This window comes from Dromaius novaehollandiae, chromosome Z (genome assembly GCF_036370855.1).
Source record: "Dromaius novaehollandiae isolate bDroNov1 chromosome Z, bDroNov1.hap1, whole genome shotgun sequence".
In the NCBI taxonomy this organism is placed as follows: Eukaryota; Metazoa; Chordata; class Aves; order Casuariiformes; family Dromaiidae; genus Dromaius; species Dromaius novaehollandiae.
The window spans coordinates 54,292,756-54,314,443 of NC_088132.1; the positions used below are offsets into that span (position 1 = coordinate 54,292,756).

General features: G+C 39.0%; 1 protein-coding gene across 2 annotated transcripts in view; it reads right to left on the bottom strand.

Moving 5' to 3' along the window:
- Window positions 1-21,688, bottom strand: part of LOC112983666 (versican core protein) — a 114,967-nt gene that overhangs the window by 68,332 nt on the left and 24,947 nt on the right. For both annotated transcript variants that reach the window (XM_026100936.2, XM_064501557.1), the window contains exons 4-6: window positions 15,835-16,009; window positions 15,593-15,720; window positions 3,156-3,449 (exon numbers count right to left, since the gene is read on the bottom strand). In XM_026100936.2, the coding sequence (XP_025956721.2) occupies window positions 3,156-3,449; window positions 15,593-15,720; window positions 15,835-16,009 (597 nt within the window). The remainder of the gene's footprint in view (window positions 1-3,155; window positions 3,450-15,592; window positions 15,721-15,834; window positions 16,010-21,688) is intronic.

The window sequence follows — 21,688 nt, forward strand, 5'->3', positions numbered from 1 at the left end:
CTCTTTGTTTGTTTGACTGGGTATTCAAGCTAGGAGGAAAACTTAACAATGTAGTACGAGATACCTAATGAGCATACTAAGAGCTATCAGCATTGTACTGGAGTTCTGTATAAAGAATCAAGGTCTTCGGGAAGACCATTTTGTTGTCTGGCACTGTGGGAAGAGCTGTAAAAGGTGGCTTCTTAACAACCTGCCTGTAGAGTAAAAGCAGTCTGGGCTTAGGGACAGCAGACTTTCATGTGATACATTCCTACACCGAAACGTTGAAACAGATTTGACTGGGATGTTTCAGAAGAAACTTCCAGACCAAAGATTGTTTGGAACAAGGACTTATATTCAAGTATTCAAGTTTCCTGCTCTACTATAGAGCCACTTTTTTTCTTTCTCTCTCCTTCTCTGCCTCTGAAAAGGGACTGGTGCCGAGAGGAGAGAGTGACTCACTCTGCAGTTGCTGCAGTTTGAGATGTGTAAGACCAAGATGCTAGACAGCGAGTCTCATTACTCACCACTTGTATAAATCTTTTACCAAAATAAATGAAGATTTACAGCTGGTTCCTGTGAGATCCTGAGCACCTTCTGAGAGGGAGAGAGCTTTCAATAACTTCTGAAATATGTGGCACACAGGCACCCTGAAGGACGACACATGGCTCAAAGTGTTACACTGCCATGTTTCCATACAAAAAAAGAGCTATTTGGCAAAATCTGAGTCATCTAACTAGCAGCTTTTAAGTAATTCTAATGTAATATTGACTGCAATTAAAAGGGCTAGTGAGCCCTCTGTCTAACAAATTATGTTAGTTTTGTTTAGTCTTTTTTTTTTCTTGTAGAAGGATCCAAAGTAATAGACTGCCTACTTCTTGAGTTGCAAACTGATGAAATATTTATTCTCTGTGTACCAAGGACAAGACTGCAGAAAGAGCACTTAGAAAAAAAGGCACCAACCAAATTCTTATGAGTGATGATTTTAGGACACACAGTATGTCACTAAAATTTGTTAAGTAAAACTTCCTGAAAGGACAGTCAAAGTGCACATTTTATTTGAAATGAGTGAAATTCACTCACACAAATGGGTTGAAAAGTTGAAATTTGTTCTAAGTAAAGACTAAATTACAGACAAATTGTACAGTCCCTACTTCAGTCTTTTGGAGGGACTGATGAATTTCATCCCCACTAGAGTCAATTTTACCCATCACACTTAAAAAAGATCATTAAACAATTGAGGGGAGGGGCAGAAGGAGCAATATGACAAAATACTACTCTGCAGATTAAAGCGCACGCTTGTGAACTTAACTAGTCCTTACTCCTGTATGCAGTTCCTTTGAAGTCCCTTAGGTCTGCTTCCACATGCAGTTTTGTAAGATCCTACCCACAAACAACAAAGAAAAAAAATCCCTATTTTAAAATATTGCACATAAGAGTGTGTGAAAACATGGGGTACCTCCAGGTCCCTCTGACACACTTTTGAAGTGAGAGCAGCCAGACTGTAACATTACACCAGATGCCAGGATTTGCTTTCAGCAGCAAAGATTGCCTGTAAACAAGCATCTAGTCCCTGAGCTGAAAAGGTCTGTAGCTACAGCTAGGCCATCGTTCACAAAAATGGGGACAGTACAGGTTGCACATTCCAAGCAGCTGTGGCTTACAGTCACAGGACAAAGCCCAAAAAAACTAGATAAAGTCCAAGTCCTGAACTTTATCTCAACACAAAGAGGCCTTTACTGCTCACTGTCAGTGGTATTACTTGCAGCCACAGGAACTTCACTGAATAGAGAGGCCTAAAGGACATCGTAGAGCAGTTCAACCTCCCTATACTGCTGAGGAGGCTGCAAGTTTCAGGAAAGGAGGATATTCAGCTGGGAAGAAGTGCTCTAATCTCTTAGATATGACTCACCTTCTGGCTAGTATCATAGTGACCTCTTGCACCAAGAACACTCCTGTGACAGAGGGGATCTTAAAGGACAGAAGTAAGGTGGTGGGAGTCTCTATTAGCAGACACACAGAGAGCTGGGTTTGTGATATCTGAGAAGCCTGCATAGCAATTTGCATGCTGGACTTCATGAGATGCATGGATAAGTTATCTAGAGGTGTATGGGAAGGGCAAATAGTCATCACACACAGAAATGTAGGAGGGATATTCTGGAGGCTGCTGCGCAGATGAGCCCAGGACCTCCATGGTGGTGGTCTCTGAGACTGACAGTTTCAGGGAGGCCTGAGAGGCAGACAGGGATCTGGAACTGCAATTCACAGATGAGGTGATGGTATAGCGAGGAGGAACACAGGTATATTAGAAGCTAGGGAACCTTTGGGGACAAAAGGAAACTGTACGAGAAGGATAGGCTGCATGATAATCTTAGCAGAGCCAGGCTGCTGGCACTGAAGATGTAAAAGGTTGCAGAGGAATATTTAAACTCAAAGCCAGAGGAAAGCTGACAGGCATAGAAGAGAATCTGGTTTAGACTGCTGCAATCTACCAGGCAGATGTGGCAAGCGCTCAATGTGCCTCTGAAAATACCAGGAGGGAAACAAGCAGCACAATCACAGTAAGAAAGGCAGTTTAGACCATCCACAGTGCACACGTGAAATACAAAGTGACAGAGTGAGAGCAGAAATTAAAACTGTTTTAGAAGCCAAAAAAATACAATGGGGAAAAATGCCTGGAATCAAATGACAGCCCCAAAATAACAGTCATCTAGGAGAACTGGAAATGGCCAGGCCTGTGTGCAGTCTGTAAACAGTTTCTCTTATTGCCATCACTAGAAATAGAGCATCAGGCTAGATGATAGTCATTCATTTGATCCAGTACTTCTTCTCATGGCATTTCTTCAGTTCCTATGTTAACTGGCACCAAACAGAAGATACTAAGGTGCAATCAGCCAGGCACTGAATTACAGCCTTAGGTGTGGTGTGCCACTCTGCTTAAATACAACAGCCTAGGCTGAAATCTTACCTTAAGATTTTGCTGTCTTTATCTGTCAATTTTTTTAAAGACTTTTTTTTTACATTTGGCTTTTCTCCTTTTTTTGTAAAGCCATAGTGATAAAAAAAAATTTTAACTCGGGTTCCACAAAAACTGAAACAAAACATATATTAAAGTAAACATTTCTCAGGGTTAGAATTCGTGAGCATACTGAAAATTATAACTAAAAAAAGCTTACGTTCATAGCAGTAGGCATCAAACTTGCTATCTGGGTAAGGAAAGCCTGTTTGGTTCTCATAGCGATACAGGGTTCTCACCCCAAGTAAACCTCCTCCACACTGGGGCCTAGCCACAGATGCAGGATAACGAACACTTCCGTCAGCCAGCCAGCCATAGTCGCACTGGTCGAAGCCATTCCTCCAGGCAACATACAGGTTCCCAACAGATGCAAGAACGCCATCTCTTTTCCGACATAACTCTTTAGCTTCTTCAAAGGTTAGCTTCTCAGGAACTGAAACATGAACCACTTCATCTAGGGGAAGAAAACACACACAATGAAGACAGAGTATCATGTTCCATTATCAAGCCAATCTAGCTTCCCTCTTCCTGTCAAAGTCCCCTAAGCTTTTTGGTCAAATTTTACTTAACAATTTTTTTGCTTAAAATTTTGCTTAAAAATTTAAATAGAAAACCAAATGGCTCATAATACAAAAATACACGTACCTCAAAGCAGAAACGTTTATATATTAACTTTACGTGACAAATTACACTGTGGTTGGAGATGGAGTCTCTAGGTAGAGGTAACGGCAGCCTTGAAGCTCCTTTGTGACCTCTGTTGGAGCAGACTTTGCGACTCAACTGCACTAATTAAATCTAATCCGACAGCATTTATTTTCACAGCAGAACAAATCTTCTACATCTGCAGGCCCATTACCTGACCTTTTTAGTCATCACTAAAATCTCATTTGAGACACACAACAGAACCCAAATGTTGTTCACTAGCTGCTCCAAAGCAGCTTCTAATGTCATATTTCCATTGGTTTTGCTCTTGCCTGAAGGGGGCAAAAAAAATGACAGAAAGCACCTGACATGGTGTGTGCACCAAACCCATAACTCCAGCTGAAAAAGATGAATGAACTAGACAGCCCCTAATTTAGTTTAGCTTCCATGGAATAATAATTTGCAAATAATACCCTTCTATTTGGACACTGAATCAAAATAAACAGCATATCAAATATCTTCCAATAGCACATCTTCCAAGTTAAATCACCATTACACAGTTGGTTTAGTTGGCCCATTCACTCACCAAAATATCAGAAACAAAATCAAACTTCTAATGTTCACGTCCTGGGAATGAAGTAGCAAACTGACTCCTTTCTAGATTTTGCTCAGGCTTCAAATAGAACTGATGAAACTTAAAATCCAGATGTTCAGTTGAAGAACACAGTGCAAATTCAAAATATTTGTTATGAGATGTTCTCTTCCCCCACCCAATCTGCTGTGGATCAGAACACAGTGGTTACTGTTGCTGTAGGGCTGCTAATTCACATCAGGCATGCAATCTGTCTCGCCTCTGTAGCTTTCTCAAGACAAACTAGCAAAAGGCAGACGGAGAAGCTACATCACCCCAAGCAGTTTCATCCACATTACACTTGTTTGGGGCTCGAAAGGAATGCAAGTGTGAAAGAAGGCAATGTGCCAATTTTCTTTTTCCTCCTAGGTAGAAATTCTGATTTGCTATTACAGCTGTAATATCAATTCCATAGTGTAAGTCTCTTTATACATGTTGTAGGGTGTTTCTAACGTAGAGGTAAAGTATTGTAGCTGTTGAGGGACAAAGCATGTCTAGCGGGCACACTTTAAGATAATGAGAGTGAACAATCATTCACCCTCAAAAGTACTAAAATGTTTTACTCAACTCTTCAGAGCACACGCATAATACACCTTTTATTACACATTTCTGTGGGGGACAGCCTCCTCTTCATCAGGGGCAGATCTAGTATCATGGCCAATACAGAATGATAGACAGAGTCATCCACAGCACTGTCCCAATGGCAGTATTGTGAATCAATGGAGCAAGGACGGGCCTCTGTAGAGCAGCCCGCCCTGTTCCAAGGACTATTCAATCATCCCCTCTTCTAGCAGCTTTGATGTGTATGAAAATTAATAGTTAAAATGATTGTGATTAGAAGGGAGGTTGTAAGTCCGGTTAGACAAGACAGTGAAAGATTTAAGAAAACTCAATGTATTTTAATGGTTTTGTAATAACAAATGAGATACACCAAAAGGTAAATAATGTCAAACAAACCCACAACTTCCCTTCAGGGAAAAACTTCCTGAAAAGACAGGAAAATGGGTAAACAGAGTAAGATTAATAACAATACAATTTTTCCATCAACTAATCTGGATCACTGTGTGTAAGAAGCCAACTGCCTCCAAATGGAGCTTCTGCATAGCATCATTAAAGTTAGGAGTATTTATTCCTTTGAGCTGATATCTGCGCTGTTAAAGCAAGGAAACGTAGTGAACACTTATGTCTTGCTACAAAACTTCAAAACACAGGGTTTAAATTATACCCATATAAGGGAGGCCACTTGGCTGAAAACTTACCCGTTCAAGTTGCACAAGAGCATTTTTATAAGGAAATTTGCCTCGAATTTGGCCTTGGAATATGTTTGTATATGCAGCGCTGATAATGTGCATTTGAAAGGTGGGTGGCATATCCTTCTCCATGCTAAATCTATTCTGCAGACCCAAGACCTACTTATTTGGTTCACCTTTAAAGTCAGCTGCTGTCATAGAGATACATAGATACCATCTTTTGCTAAAGTATGTTTTACCAGAAAAAAAAAAAATCATAAAAAAAAGTGTGTTTAAGAAAAAATGCAGGCTAACCAGAACACTCCAGCAAGTGAAGTCCAAAGTTGCATTCTTTGCCACCTATTTGACATATTAAGAATTTTTTTTTAGAATAAATGCACAAAGAATGTGAAAGGGTGCCAGAGCAACCAGCAAAATACTTTTATTGACATTCCATCATACACTGAGTATAGAGTCATGTATTTTGGGAATGATAACAGTAAAATAAAAAGTATAGCTATGTTAAAACACGGCAGTTCATAATTGCTCCAGTCAAGGAGTGTTTTGCTATGATTCTAGAACTCCTCTTCAAAAACAACCCAGCAGAGTGCAAAAGTCAAATTCCAAAGAGCGGTCATTTACACTAGGAGATATGATTTTGCAATTGGTGTGTCCAGTTTGAAAAGAAATTAAAATTCTGTGTGTTTGAATGTACACTTGATGTGCATAATAACTGTTGGGATGATGTGTAAGAAACAGCAAATGTTTAACAAAAGCTCTGCTATATAAACCTGGAAACATTTAAAAGTTGTCCTGCAATTTTCCAAAATCACATTAAAAAAAAAAGAGAGAGAAAGAGAAAAAGTGTCTGGTCAGAAAGAGATGGCTACCAAATTATTGATGTTTATTGATTCTGGGTGCATACTCTGGACGGGCTACTTATACAATCCCTCACTTTTTCCCCTGCAGTTTTGTCCTCACAGCAATGAGGTAATTCTGTTTATAGCCTGTGAAAAGAGGGATGGTCCTACTTCACTACAAACCTGGCTTTTTATTTCATAGAGAGAAAAAGGACTTGGTTTGGAAGTTACACCATTCCCCCTTTAGTCTATGTACAAGCTGGGTAACAGAGTAGGAGGGAAATAACAGTCTTCTGTTATATGACTGCATGTGAAGAAAGTTGCTGGTACTTGAAGGAGGAACATTGGGAATTTCCTCTGAAGAAGCCAAGTATTTGGGAAGAAATTCTTTTATATAGCTCAGAGTCTGCATCCAGCTTTCAAGGCTTCAACCTCAAAACTGACAGAAGCTATAAAAATGGCATGGGAAAAAGGACTTACACTCCAATCCTGCCTTGCAATGTGTCAGTTACTGTAGCTGAAACAGTCTGGCTCATTCAAAGTACCAAATAGCAGAGGCTTTGACTCTTGCACAGAAACTTCCTTTAAGCAGCATAAAAAGTCAATGGTGAAACTAATAAAATACATTTAATCCATGTATTCTGTAAACATAGCTCGTATTTTGGAAGCACAACTGGTCTAAGCTCCATATTTAGCAGGAAGATTACACTCCTATTGCACTCTTACAGTGTCTTAATTATGATGTCTGAAAGCACCTCGATTTCCAAGCCAAAACTTTGGGAGTGTACTCCAAGGAAATAAAGAGAAAACTTGTCTGGTTAATAAACAAATGACATAGCCACCAACACCAAAGCTGAGAAGATTCAGGTTTTTTGTGTGTTAAAAGCCATATGCAATGTTTTTATAGCTGGAATCTACTCTGAATAACTTAGCAATATTATGCAGGCAGACCCCAGGGCTTAGACCAGCAGATGAAGAGAAACTAGTCTTACAGTACCAGGGGGTGAAACGGAGATTGTGACAATGTTTAGACTGCAGACAATAATGCAATGTGTATTATTTTTGGCCCCTGTTTAAAATCAAGTTTTGGGTTGATCGCCTAACCTCAGCAGTCAGAGCACTCGAAGAATCTCTGGGATTTTCCTGTTATGTGTGTTTGTTTTAGTTAATTTAAAAAGACACCTGACTATAGTTGTGCTTTATCCTTCTCTTTCAAATACTTCAAGCCAGATGAAGGTGCCAATTTTTTTCTCTTGAAGACAAAAGCTGATTCACTACAACCCCCAAGCAAAAAGCTTACAATCTAGAGACTTATCAGCTGGTTATATAGCAAGTTTCATTCCTTTGAAGTTTAATTCACTTATTCTCTCTCATCAGGAGACATATCCCTGAGTTGGGCATGTCTGTAGGTGTGAATATCATGAATCGCGCATCTCAAAAGCAAGCATAGAAATATGGGCAGGCTAGAACCATAGCTGGGAGTCAATACACAATATGTATTGACTAGGACAAAACTAATGAAGCTAGATGTAGCCCTCCAGCACAGACCTCACCAGTAATTTCTTTTCCCATAGATGAAACCACATTAAGGCATTAGTGGGCTGCAACTTCCTAGAGGAAGATCTTTGTGCCTGTCTGTGTCACTCTCCCCCCCTGGAGCACAGCACCATCCCCTCTGCTTCACACGCCATCACCCAGTGTGCCAGGAAGAACACATGAGCTACAAGGCATTTGTGCCTGGCAGAGGAAAGCATCAAATGCAACTCCATGACATGACGTACACTGATGTCTGAAGGATTCCCCGAAACTGCAGGGGAGCTCAAGACAGAGGTAACCTCTCATTGAGTGCTTTTGACACATCTGGTAAAACATGTGGAACACCTTATAAACTTACATTTATTTATTTTTCATATTCTTAGCCTTTTTCCCCATCTTACTCTCCCAGAGCAACAGTTCCCTTCATCACTGTCTCATCTGGAATTCAGTAACAGCAATGAGGAAGAAATGCTCAGAAGTTTTGCCTTGTGGTGGTGGTTATATGCTATGACCTTTGCCACATTCCAGTGTCAATTAAGAAAGACAAAAGGAACAATCAGGGGAATCCACAGGGAGACTAAATACACAAAAAGCTAATCATTCCTATAAAATTAAATGCTTAACTCTAACCACTTTAAATAAAAAAAAGCAAAAAATTCCAATACGTTTCCACATTAGCCTCTTGGTGATCATGTTTGAAGAGAAGAGCCAGTATTCCTCAACAGGAATTTGGCAGCTTTCCTTTTTGAGTATAATGGCTCTGTAGTGAACTCCAGACTTGCTCATTAGTTGGCTCTGAGAGATAGTGAAATCTATCAAACTCACCAAGCAAAGCTGCCTTCATGAGTATGTTAGAGCTCCAGGACTCTGTGCCTATGGTTGGAGATCTGAGGGCCCTGGGTCAGTCTTGAAAGATAGCTAAAAGGGATAAAATAACATTTTTGCTGGTATTATATGGAACTATCTGAGGACATTTCCCTACCTGCATCTGTAACTTGTTACTCCTCCTCACAAAAATCATTCTTGTGTGGCCTCAGCCACATGGTTGGCAGTTCAAAGCTCAAGCAGTCATGAGACTCTGCCATCCTAACTTCCTTTTCCTCAGAACATGAACTCTGTCTAATCCTTGATATCCAGAATACAGTCAGGTGTCTAGAGAAAAAGGAATATGGTGGCAACTAAAATATTTACCCTTGCACCTTCAGGACTACATGTTCCAAGAATTCCCATTTCCTCTTCTTCTCTCTCTCTTTGGCCCATCCAAAAGGCCCTTCCAAAAAAGCTGCAGCAGTCATTCACAGGAGTATCAGACTGCCTGTGAAACAAGGAGGTAGAGATACTACCCACATTGTTCCCTCTTCTCCAAACATGGGTGTAGACAATGAAGACCAGCATCCTCGTCTTGATTACTCTGGAGAAATACACATGCATTTGGGTCAAAACAGACCTGGCAGCTTTCAGCCGTCTCTACTGTATGCAGGGTCTCGTTTATTAAACAAACACCTGCTTCGGCCCTTCCCCTCTTTCTGAAGCTGCACAAACAAGATGCCTTGTTTCAGCTGCAGTTCTCTTCTTCCATCCTGCAGTCATTAAGGGCTGCCTCTCTGACACCTCCAAACTGGGAAAGTACCATTAACGAAGTCACAAATTACCATGAAACAGTCTCTAGGGCTGTGAAACCATTTAAGCACTTTGGATGTCCAACCTCATTCAAGTTTATTGTTTAGAGAAAATAGATGGACTTCTTCTGCTTTAAACATTTTAGCTCAATGACTTTAAAACAGAAAGCTAGACAAGCTGAAGTAGTCATTCACACGTTAAAACAAGTTAGTTGATTCAGTTTGATATACATCAGTAGTGATTTAATTAAACCCTCTTGAATGTCTTAGGTCTGTTTGATGCAAAGTGATAGGCTTAACAGGAATCCATTGCATTTGGCAGGACTGGAAGAGTTGAACTTATTCCATAGGCTGCCCTGAAGCATGAAGAGTAGCATGGTAACTCCTATACCCTTAGAGAGCTCTGCTGTAGTTGTAGAGTGTCACTGACATTTACTTATACAAAGTAGAAAAATTAATTCTGAATTCTATATGATCTTTTTCTCTATGTCTTGCTCTCACAATAAGCATTCAGAAGTTAGGATTTTTGGATCTCTCTAAAAGATGAGATTCCTTACATTATGAGCTCAAATACCTGGTCATGCATAAAAAGCTTCACGGTATTATTTCCTATTTAGCTTCCTATATTTGGGCCCTGTATTCCTCTTGAGAACTCTTGCATCCTGCAAGTACATTAGGTCACACAGTTGAAGGCTGGAGACACGTCCAGCATAGCCCAATGCAAAGGATATGTCCCTGTCACAGGCCCTGAAGATAGAAGAAAATGAAAGAGCTTTTTCTCCATGTCCCAGCTTTAAATTTAATCAAAATTTAATCTAATTCTTGCTGCAGAATCAGAATGGACTCTAGAGAAGACCTGCTGCTGCCAAAAATGCAGAAGAAACATCTTACCTGAAGCTTTACCTAGTATATGACTTTTTAAAATTATTATTATTGTCACACAAATATCCATGACAATAGCAAAATTGCATGAGACTAAGTGGAAAGTATTTAAAGGACATCTGGTTTTGTTTTTTCTTTTTTTTCCCCACACTCACGGCGGGGGAAATGGTGCATGGAAAGGAGACTTTATAATCCTCTCCACAGCCACCCCAAAATAGCTTTCTTTGCATGGCTCCCCATCTGCACATTACATATGCTTGTTAGACATACACAGCTACTCACTGGCTTTGGCCAGAAGACAATGCTGCATGGAGCAGCCTGTGCTTTGGCTCTGCACCACATACTCACAGCACCACACTTCATCAGTGGGCTTTGGCGAGCAGATTTCACTTGTCTCCATTTCTGACATCACAGTACTGACAAATTAATCACATACGTGCTTATCTGAAGACAGAAGAGAAAACTCTCCTTCCTGATCACCCATTTCCATCCAAGGGATTAGTCTATAGAAGACACTGGCGAAGACACTGTTTCAGTTGGAGGTGTTAAGAATACCTTCAAGGTTACATCCAGACCTCTGGAGCCGAATCACTTTAGGTTAAAAAAAACACTTAGGATACCTTTAACTGCAGGACAGGATTTATTAATAAAAGTATTTAAAGCTTAATACAATGAGTTGCAATGAAACATGAAAAATGTAAACCAGTCTGTAATAAGAGACCATGCCCACACCTACTTTAGTGAAATTTTGACTCCAGATTCTTATTTTTATCACTAGGAGTTGAGAAGTTTTAAATCCTTCCCACAATAATTTTCCTGTGCTCTTTAGCAAGACTCAAAATATTTTACTCATAATTGTGCACAGTCTTTAATCTCTCTGGCTTTCCTCAGAACAAGGAAATGGTAAGATCTAGCCTAGACAACTGGTTTTAATTTAACCTAATTGTTTGTGTTTCAAGCAGAAATCCATGTCTCTGGTTAACTTTGTGATTTCACATGGCCAGGAAGAAAGCAAGCTGAAATGGTGTTGCTCCTACAAATCCTCAGTGTAACTACCCAAATTAGTGCTGTAAATTCAATACACATTTAAGCTAAAAAGAATTGCAATTATTCTTACCACCATTTATGGCTTTCTGGGCTAACACTCTCTCTGATACCAGGCCAACAGACCAATAATTGTTCGATGGCTTCCATGATGACATTCACATTAGGGCCCAAATTTTGATATCATTAGATTTGGTACTGAATTAGAACAGACTATGTAGATATGAACTTTAAAATTCAGATGGAAAATATCATGTCTAAGCACAGTCCTACAATATGCCAAGTATTATATGTCTGCTTTGTTGAGAGCACTCAATACTTTAAAAGAAAAAAGTTGTATCCTCTAGAATCAGTCTTAAGTAGGTAGGGCAATCAGAGATTTAACATAATCTTACATCCTGAACGCTAAGACTTCTTTCTAGCAATGGATGAATATGTTACAATCAGATAAAACAAAGGATCTAGTTTTATGCAATGTCCACTTTCCAATAACTTTTGTTGGCAGTTTATAAAATTCTCTGCCTTCTCTGGATAAGTGGTTCCAAAGTGTAATCCCATTGGTGCAATGTAACTTCAACCAAGTTCAGTATTTGAAACTATTCCTTATTCTTACAGAAACTGTTTCTACTATATAGACAGAACCATCTTGGCTCCTCAGCTCTGTCTCAAAAAGAAAGTCTACCTCAATGGCTCAAGTTTCTGTGAAGGTACTGGAGAACAATTTATCCTGCACTATACCACGATGTGGTACCATGTGTTCCTAACAGTGCAGCTGTTCTTCCTCATCCAAAGAGAAGAAGCTATCCCTCTTGCATGTCAATATAGCATCCTTATACTGTGTATCTATACCGATCAAACTATGACTCCCTCTGGGTCCTGTAAGTCTTTTGCTGACTCCAGTTCATTGAAAACTTCTGACCAAATAGGCAAAAGCAGGAAAGAGAGAGAGAGAGAAGGAGAATATCTTTGGCTAGCTATTACTTATGGTCTCTATCTGGCACTGAAATTGATCAAGATAATCAGAAGCAACACATACATTATGCAGTGCGCAAAGGGTGCTCAGCTATTAGACAGTTATCTCTTCACAGAACAGATAGAACTTTCCTGCTACATAAATAGAGAGTTTAAGGATGAGTTTTTGTATGTGTTCAGTGCTGACTTAACTCTGTTCCCTGGAATTTAATGGCAAAACTGTAACTGAGTTAAAAGGAATTCTCCTGCCTTCTCTGACTCAGCTTATTACCACAGCAAAGTGTCACCTAGTAGTGTACTATCATCTACTAGTGTAACAAACATGTAGCCATCATTTATCACACACTGCTTTTTTTCTCTCACACCATCTTCAGCAGGAAAAACATGTACGATACATATCCCAGTGTAAGATGGGGTGCTTTGTTTTCTTAATTCAGGAAAACATATTCTTGTGCATTTTTATAAGTATATATGCTGATAATCATTTAGACAAGAAAAGGTCAAGCACGCTTTCCATTTGGAAAGGATGGTAGTGAAAGGTGTGAGCATCTTTGCTTCCTGCAGCATTTCATTCTGAACTTGTACCCATCTCTGTGAATTGTCTGTTACTACAGAATGGGCTTTATTATTGTCATGGAGAGCTTCACTGGATCAAAAAAGTGATGTTGTCAATCACAGTCTTCAAACCAGACCGTTAAGCAGTTCATAAAAACCTTGGTGTGGCTATGGAGCACCTTTAAGAAAAAGGCTGAAACACTACATATGATTTCATCAATATTCTACAGGAAGCCACCATGCAATAAAGAAGGTAAAAATAATGTGCTTCTTGTAACCCAGGTTGATATATCAAATCTCCTCAGTATTCTGTGCTAGCTTATATTTGCAAAATGCTGAAGGCTTTCTAGCCAGGCGGATCACATTACTGCAGTCCAGCTCATGGGCACAAAGACATGAATAGGTGAAAACAGATCATCACCTTCTACAATGGGACAGAGATATATAGCCATCCAGAGAAGAAAGACAGCTCATATATCTTGGTAAAAGAAATTTAGCAACAATGAAGAATTACTTGATGCTCTTGAGGAATAGAAAACCGGCGTCTATGCATCTTCATCAAAAAAGACTGAGCAATAACTGCAACCTCTTTGAGAGGCTTTCACTGACTGGTTCTGTGTGGTTCTGAGTATACAATATTTGCCTCAATAAAAAAGGCTTCAGTTTTGACTGTTCTTTTCAAACTCAGTCAGAAAATTTGACAATGAGAAACTGCTGGCCAGAATGCATCCAGAACAAACTTCTCAGCATTAGTTAGATTTATCTGTACTGAAAAGGGAAGGAAGATTCTTTGAACCAGGCACTGACCTGTCATTCAGAAAGGATAAAAATTGCTCACAGTTTCATTTTGCAAGCTAGGAAAGATCAAAATTGAATTTACAAGCCTTGAGTCAACATTTCAATTCAGAATTCAATTCCATCAAGGATTTATGGACTATCAATGTCACAAAATCCAGGTATTTGGGTGTGCTGTTCACTGATGGATATAGGTAAAGCACAAGTAGAATTAAGACAGTGCTGAGCACTAATGAAATTCTGTCCCTTAATTTTCAGAATTCCTAAGCTTGTATCTTCTGAGAGTCTTTGCAAGACTTGTATTGCTTGTTTTTGATAACTCTCTAATGTGAACATAGTCTGGGCCAGATTCTCAGCTACTAAGGTAAGAGAAAAACACTTATTGATTTTAATGACTGGAGTCTCTAGAAGTCATCATCAGAAGAAAAACCTTTTGATGACTTAATTTAGCTCTGCTCTAACATAGAATACAAAAAAATAATAAGCACCTAACAACTGATTGTTATGAATATACATACACACACAAAGGCAGGCTTGCTCAGAGCCGTAAGCTGATTTTTTGCTTCATAGACGTCAAAAGCACTAAACCAAATGTATATCAGGCAAAGATTTGCCCCTTAAGATCTATGCTTATGAACTATAAGTATTTTTCAGAACATAACAATGGAACTGGTATGGAATAAAACAGGGTTACAGACTCAGATCACTGCAGTAAATGGAAAATATGCTTTGGTCCCAGTTACAAAGTATTCCTGTTCCCAGAGTGATGCTCCCATGTGCATAATCAGCACAAAGCCAAGAAAGAAAAAAAAAAAAAAAAGGCTACAGGACAGGAATGGATATTTTTACATTTATATTTTAAGTATAAATGTTTAACTAGTCACAGTAATGTCTAAGCATGTGGATATCCAGTATCTGGAATATATCTGTAAGCCCACTGGAAGGATATAGGTAAATTCACTTCTAGAAGAGAGATTAGAAGAAATGACTATAGCATCACACTTGTAATATGGAGAGTTGTGCATGCTAGAACTCCTCAATTACAGGAAAAATTGCAGTATTTTTTTTTCTTTTTACCACCCAACTCTTTCCTGAATAAATACTGATCATAGAATCCAGCTCTTCCCTAGAGCATGGGGTACCATGGCAAAACATGATCCATGGTTCATAGACACCATGTGACAGAATCACAACCACTCTTCTGCATTAGAGCCTTTTACTAGCAGCCTTTGCAAAGGCTGTGGCTGTACTATGGAATCATAAAGCATCTTATTAAAGATGTAGATTCCTCATTGAAAAGTTTTTGCTTGTTTGTTTGCTTTTGATGGTGAGACGCCCTATTCTTAAAAAGATGTTATTAGCCCTGGATTGCAACTAAATCCAATTAGTCTAATAAGTCTAATTTTAAGTGTTGAATATGTAAAACTGTAACTATAAACTTCATGAACTGTAATATAGTTAGTATATGTACTATATTCACCTTTACATATACATACATACTTTCACAAACATTAAATATATTTCTTTGAAAATACTTTAATAACATTCTAACTATAAGAAGATGCTTCAACAGCAAGTTTTTTTGAGATCTACTGTCGCTAACTGTTGAAGCTTTAAACCTGTCTCTCTGTAAGCTGCACACCTTCACTTTCACCATTAAGTAAGGCTTGCTAGACCACAAACTACAGGTTCACTTAATTCAGCAACTCTCTTCAGATTTCAAACAGCCAAAATGTACTTTACACAGAACTTTTTATTTTGCTACCTTTCCACATTAGGTTCTCCAGTCATTTTAGATTTTGCAGTGCAGACTAAATGTAGGTCTATCTTACCTTTCATGTGTTCCACATAGCAATATACATCATAGGTTTCATTAGGAAAACGGCGTCCGTATGTTCTGACTCCTTTCTTTCCCATTTTATCCCCAAAGCAGCCAATTCTTGGATGCCTAATAGGATATCTGAAATGCAGCATGATCATATTTGTTACTATGGTAAGTCAGCATTTCAAGTCTGTACAGGCTAAGCATATTAATTTTGGAAAACACTGTCTAGAGGCCTTTTAAATGTCTCACCTAACAGTCTGGTCAGACAACCAACCAGCATCACATTGTTCAAATCCATCTTCGTAGGCTGCTTTCAGTTGTTCGGGGCTTGCTATGACAGCACCGTTGTCCAGACAAGTCTGCTGAGCTTGTGTAAAATTCAGAGTATACCTGCTGGTTGCAGCGCGATAATGAAACACGACACCTGAAAAAATAACAAACTCACATTACTCATACATCTTGCATCATTTTTGCAGTCCTCCATATACTGTAACTTTACCCATATACTGTTACAATGCTGAAAACAGACTGGTATAATAAAAATAGTAAGTCTTCAAAATACTCTGTCATATAAATGATGTCCCCCTCTAGTGGTTGCTACCAGTAACTATGTAACGTTATATTAGTCACACTTGGAGAAATTATTTTCGCTGCACACCTAGAAAAAAAGCAAATAAACCATATAAGCATTTCAATAATGTATTACAGAAAATTATAATCAAAAGGGAGAAGGAATGATTAAATGCATCAACTATGTCATGCAGTCGCTGGGATTCTTTCAATTCAAAGTGCTGTTCAGCTCAATGGACTGTAAGTAGGGTGTTTATGCTTACAGTGCTGCCTGCCATATTGCTTTAATAAATGAGCCTACATGACACATCCAATTACCAGTCAAACTGCGTGACCAGACAAGGCTAAGCGCTTCTTCTCCTTGGAAAGAGGTGGATTAAAAAATAGACTTTCTGCAGCAGCCCGCTGCAGTAGCTGCGCACAGAAGTGCCAACAGCGATTCGGGATCCCTTCAGTGCGTGAGGTCTGTCAGCCGTGGCGAGACAGACAGCGAAGGGGGACGCCAAAAAGTTTGTGCTTCTGATGCAAATCTGATAACCAGAGATGGCCTGACATCTGCTCCTATGCATTCAAGACCTACTACAAATATATTTATTAACATATGGCTGTTGGTAAACTTTTCATAACCGTGTTTTCCTACACACACTGCAAATGTTACAGACTAAGCAAAGCTTGGTTTTGTCTGGTGCCTTTCTGGTTCTGGAAAGAATATAGACTTTTTTAAAAGTTACTTGAACATATCAGAAGTTGGAGAGAGAGGGGTAGAGTTAAGGTGGTTTTGGTAAAGATGGGTTCTGTTTAGGGGCCACAGTCTGTTTTCTATACAACTGTCCATAACTCCCACTGAATTCGACAACAGATGCACATGGACAGTTAAAACAAACCATATATAGTACCAGCACTGAGGTGGCAGAAATCAGATATTCCTTTCAGCAAGACCACTTGCCTCCCTATTGTCAATGTCTTTTACAGTCTGGTAGCAAAAGGATGTCTACTGATGATCTTTGAACAATAACATACAACCTCACTTATTTTACTGTAAAATCTGCAGAAATAACAGCAACACTATAAATTATCCACTGCACAGAATGGCTACAAAGCAAGAAGAATAAATCATAAAATGTTCCTTTATTCTGATGATTTTATTGGAATATTTCATGTTGAGGAAATAACATTTTAATACGTTTCTGAAAAAACAGTGGCATTGTAGTAATACATAACTTAACTACAAGTCTTTTTTATTAGAACTTTGTTGAAAGACAGAAGAAGTCTGATAACTTATGAGTGAGTAGTAATATGGGTAACTTGGTAAAATTCTGTTTCAAGAAGTTCCAACATACTTCAAAATAGTTTTGGTCTTACAGACAAATTCAGTGAAATTTTGCCATTTTACCAAAGGTCTGGATATGACCAATAAGCAGAAAATACACTTTTCTCTTCTTGTCATGTTTTTGCTAAGAAAGTTTCCCAAATGAAAAAAGAATAAATTGTGTAAAACCTATACACACAGAGTTAAGTCAAATCTTAATCACCACACCCTGATTCCATTTAAAACTACTGGCAGAGAAATAGGAAATAGAAGAGGAAATTTGGGGAATTCCCATATTTCATTATTTAATATGGATCCACACATCAGCCAGGCAACTTATTAGGACCCTGTAGACCACTAGTGTCCCATAAACTGCAGTTTCAGAATGACTGACCTAATCCATAATGCTCCGTGCTTCTTCAGAGCAATGACAATTTCAGACAGCATCAAATGGACCCAAGCAATGTTTGTCAAAGGTAACAAGTGAAGAATACATCCTGAAACTCTATGGCTATGTTCACACTAATAATTTAAACATTCCAGGTACCTGGAAGTCAATCATCAAAACTGTTAAACTGTTAGATTAGTTCACTGCATTATTTGGCCCAGGCTCCTTAAAACCCTTCCAAACAATTTTGGGAAAACTTCAGGAGGAAGCAAAGGCCAGGGACAATTCCCCACAGGCTGTGTTCAAGGGGCCCATCCTCTTTTGAAAGGCAAAAAGAGTGTAACAGCATGGATGAGGGCCGTACCCTTCCAGCTGGCCTCCGTGCTACAGAACAGTCTCAAGCACATTTCCTTATTAATACAAACTATCTGTACTGGAAGAGACTGAGAAGGGATGGCAGAGAGATAGCTATACTAGCTCATACATCTCTGCAGTTTTGCTGTTCTGTAGCATCCACTGTTGCCTAATTAGGGAAAATTTATAGACCCTTTGTACTGTCTAAGTTGTGTGAAAATGTATACATAGAGACATGCAAAATAGATACGCGTATAAAAGTAATTTGGTTTTGTATATCCCAAAATACACAGTCCCTTATCATACTTCCATCACAGAGCACTATCTTACGACACAAAAAGAGTTAGACAGCAGTAGCTGATGGATTTGTGAATTTAACAGATTAAAACAACAAAAATAAGAGCTTTTTTAAAAAAATGATGTTGTAGTATGCATTAAAATATTTCTTTTAATATATTAGGTATTTACTATATTAGATATCTAGTTACATCAGTTGACACTGCAGGCCAGTTACCTGCTGGTATAAATCAGCATGGCTCCATTCGGTGGTACAGTGGAAAATAAAAATACGATTTTAATTGACCTGCTTGGTGTTCTACTCCCAGAAATAAGAAATGGGCAAATGGATAAAACATTTATCCTGAATATTAAGGACAAACCTATAAGAACATATGCAAGATGGGCATCTGGCTTTACTGGTTTTTACTGTGAAGAGTAGATACTAACATTTTAAACTTTCCTTTGTTTGTAGTATACAATATTTGACTCTGACTCTGTAACTCAGGCTCCAACCAGAAACTCACAAGTATGTGAAGTACTTTGTTCATTTGCTTTGCTGTTCTAATCTTAATTAAAATGTATTTCATATGAATTTAGATTCATTGCCTGTAATATACTTTTTTTTCCCCCTCAAAATTGCTATACTGATGCAACATGACTTCATTTGGGATCGAAAGCATTGCTGCACAGCACAGCCACAAAAAGATTCATTAATTTAGCAGGAGATGGCAACATATTTCTCTGAACTGATTTTTTAGAGCTTCATACTGCTTAAATATGTAAGTGCATTCTCAAGAACCAACTATCTTTCAACTCTCATTTCTTCCATTTTTGAAGCAACCACTGTTTTTCTCAGTTGGCATATATTGGTAATCTCTGTGATATCTGAATAAGGCAAACCCAAAGAATTTTATCAATGTTGGTATCACTCCAAATTTAAAGTAGTTTTTGCAGTGCTGAGAAAAAGCCTTTGGTCATTTGTAAATCCTGGAAAGGAACTTCGAGAATGCTTTGTTCTCCTCACCCTCATCCAAAAGGTAAACTTCACCTATTCTTGGAGTTTAAGGCTCTTCCATTTTCAGTGAGGAGCTAATGGACATAAAAGAGCCTCCAAGATGAATGGGAAGGAGGAGGTCAGTATGTATAAGCCTGTGCAACAGCTGCAATAATTAGAAGACCCCCTGGGGCTAAGGAGATTAAAGTGCAGGACTTTCATTGTTTCAGTTAGACACAGAGAGAGGGGCAAAATCCATTGTCCGAGTTTTTGCACTTTAAAACATTTGTAAAAGATTTTTTCCCCCTTTGTCTATTTGCTTTCTGAAAGAAAAGGCAAGAAAGAAATTGTCCTAGGACAAATAAAGCAACTGGAAAACAGACTACAGCAATATAACATTGTCACTGAACATCTGGCAAACAAAATAAGTATAATTACAGGAAGGAGTAGCAGTGACTGTAAGAAATAGCACTCATAAGAAAGTAATTTGAGGTATCCAAAATTCACTGTCTAAATGACAGAATTCTCTCTGACCAAGAATGTCTTTTAGTTAATTATCTGTGTGTTACACTAATGAGAGAAAATGTAAAGTATATCACTTTTAACAAGCTATGGCTTTCATGCGTAAGAGAATGGTCCTGTGATTTCACATCTTTGGGTTGCAACATTGCTTTTTTACTTGCCAGGGTGTTATGCTGCGAAATCCAGTGGATTGCTACAGAAGGACTCCCGTTAAAACAGTTCTTACTTAACTGTGGCTAATAAACTACCATTCACTTTCACTAGTGAACTCATATTGCTGCAACGTGCACTCTTGGAGTCATGTAAAGCCTGAATCTGGCAAGCTGTCTGATCCAGCAAAGGATATCTACTTGGCCTTTTCAAATAGCAAGTCAAGAGAAAAGACGAAGATTATGATGGCAGAGGCTGTTACTGTTAATTTTTAGGTTCAAATGATAGCATTGGTGAGACAGACCCCTCAAATATCCCCCATCTTCTTTCCAAAGCTAATCAAGTTCCACATAAATTTGGTGGTCCTCCCTGCTTTTAATGCAGAAAACAATTTACATCACAAATGTACACCAAAATAGAGGCTATAGAACAGAACACTGTATGAAAGGAAGGAATACCGCAGCATTTTCAGCTTCCTGCATGAATAATTCATTTGTGTTCCTCATTCGAGGTTTTGCACCCATCTTCTGACCCCTGTCGTAGGCTTTGGCAACCAGAGGAGAACAGGCTGCATTGCATCAGCAGGAGCTCCTTTGCCAAATGCCTCCGGGAACTTCTCAGCATGCAGAGAAAGTGCAGACCAACCACGTTGCTCCATACACCCATGAGGGTTTCCTGCTCATCTCCGCACAGCAATGTACTAGGCCACAGGCACAAGTGCTCAGAGAGGCTAAGGCAGTGCGGATCAATTAAAAAACTATACCACATCCAGCAACGGCCCTCTGCAGTTGCTCTGCAGGAGAACCCGTACCGCGAGGCTGATGCAGCTCCCAGAGCTCTCTGCTTGCAGGTCTTCCAGGCCGGCATGAAATGCCTCCAGCCTGCACGTTAGCAGCCGTTTTGCCAATCCCTGCATGAGGGGCACAGCAGCTTTCTCATGGCATTTTTACTTCCCTGCTTCTGAGGTGCACTGTGCATAAACCCTGGGTCTTTTTGACCCAGAAATAAGCTCCTCTCTCCTTCCCTTTGATAGCAGTTAGCCATTGTGCTCTTTCCTTCTCAGCTATGGAAGCTGGAGCTCCTTAGATGAGTAATTCAAGGCAGGAAAACACAAGTTAAAAGACGTAGCAGCCTTTTTTAATTTAGTTAGCAAGGAAGCACAGAAGTTGAACACCAAGAAGTGATAAAGGTTGAAGACAGATAATTCTAAAAGATTAAATAAAAGCCATCTCTTCAAATGCCAAACTTAAGAGATAATTAAGGACAGTTCTGGCTTTAGAGAGAATAAATCAATTAGGTTGTCAACATACAGTCTCTCAGGGCTAAGAGCACAATTGAGTGGCACTGTTCCCACATTGGAAACAATTCCCATTTATTGTCATTATAATGCCTGCAAGAAAGAAGAGTTTGCATAAAAATGAAAATGCGAATTACCATCTAAATCTGCTTCTCTAATTGCTGTTTCTTCCCATTAACTAGGTCAGTATTTTAAGCCTAGGATTTTCCTCACTGGCTTTCTCTTTTTTTTACCTAATTT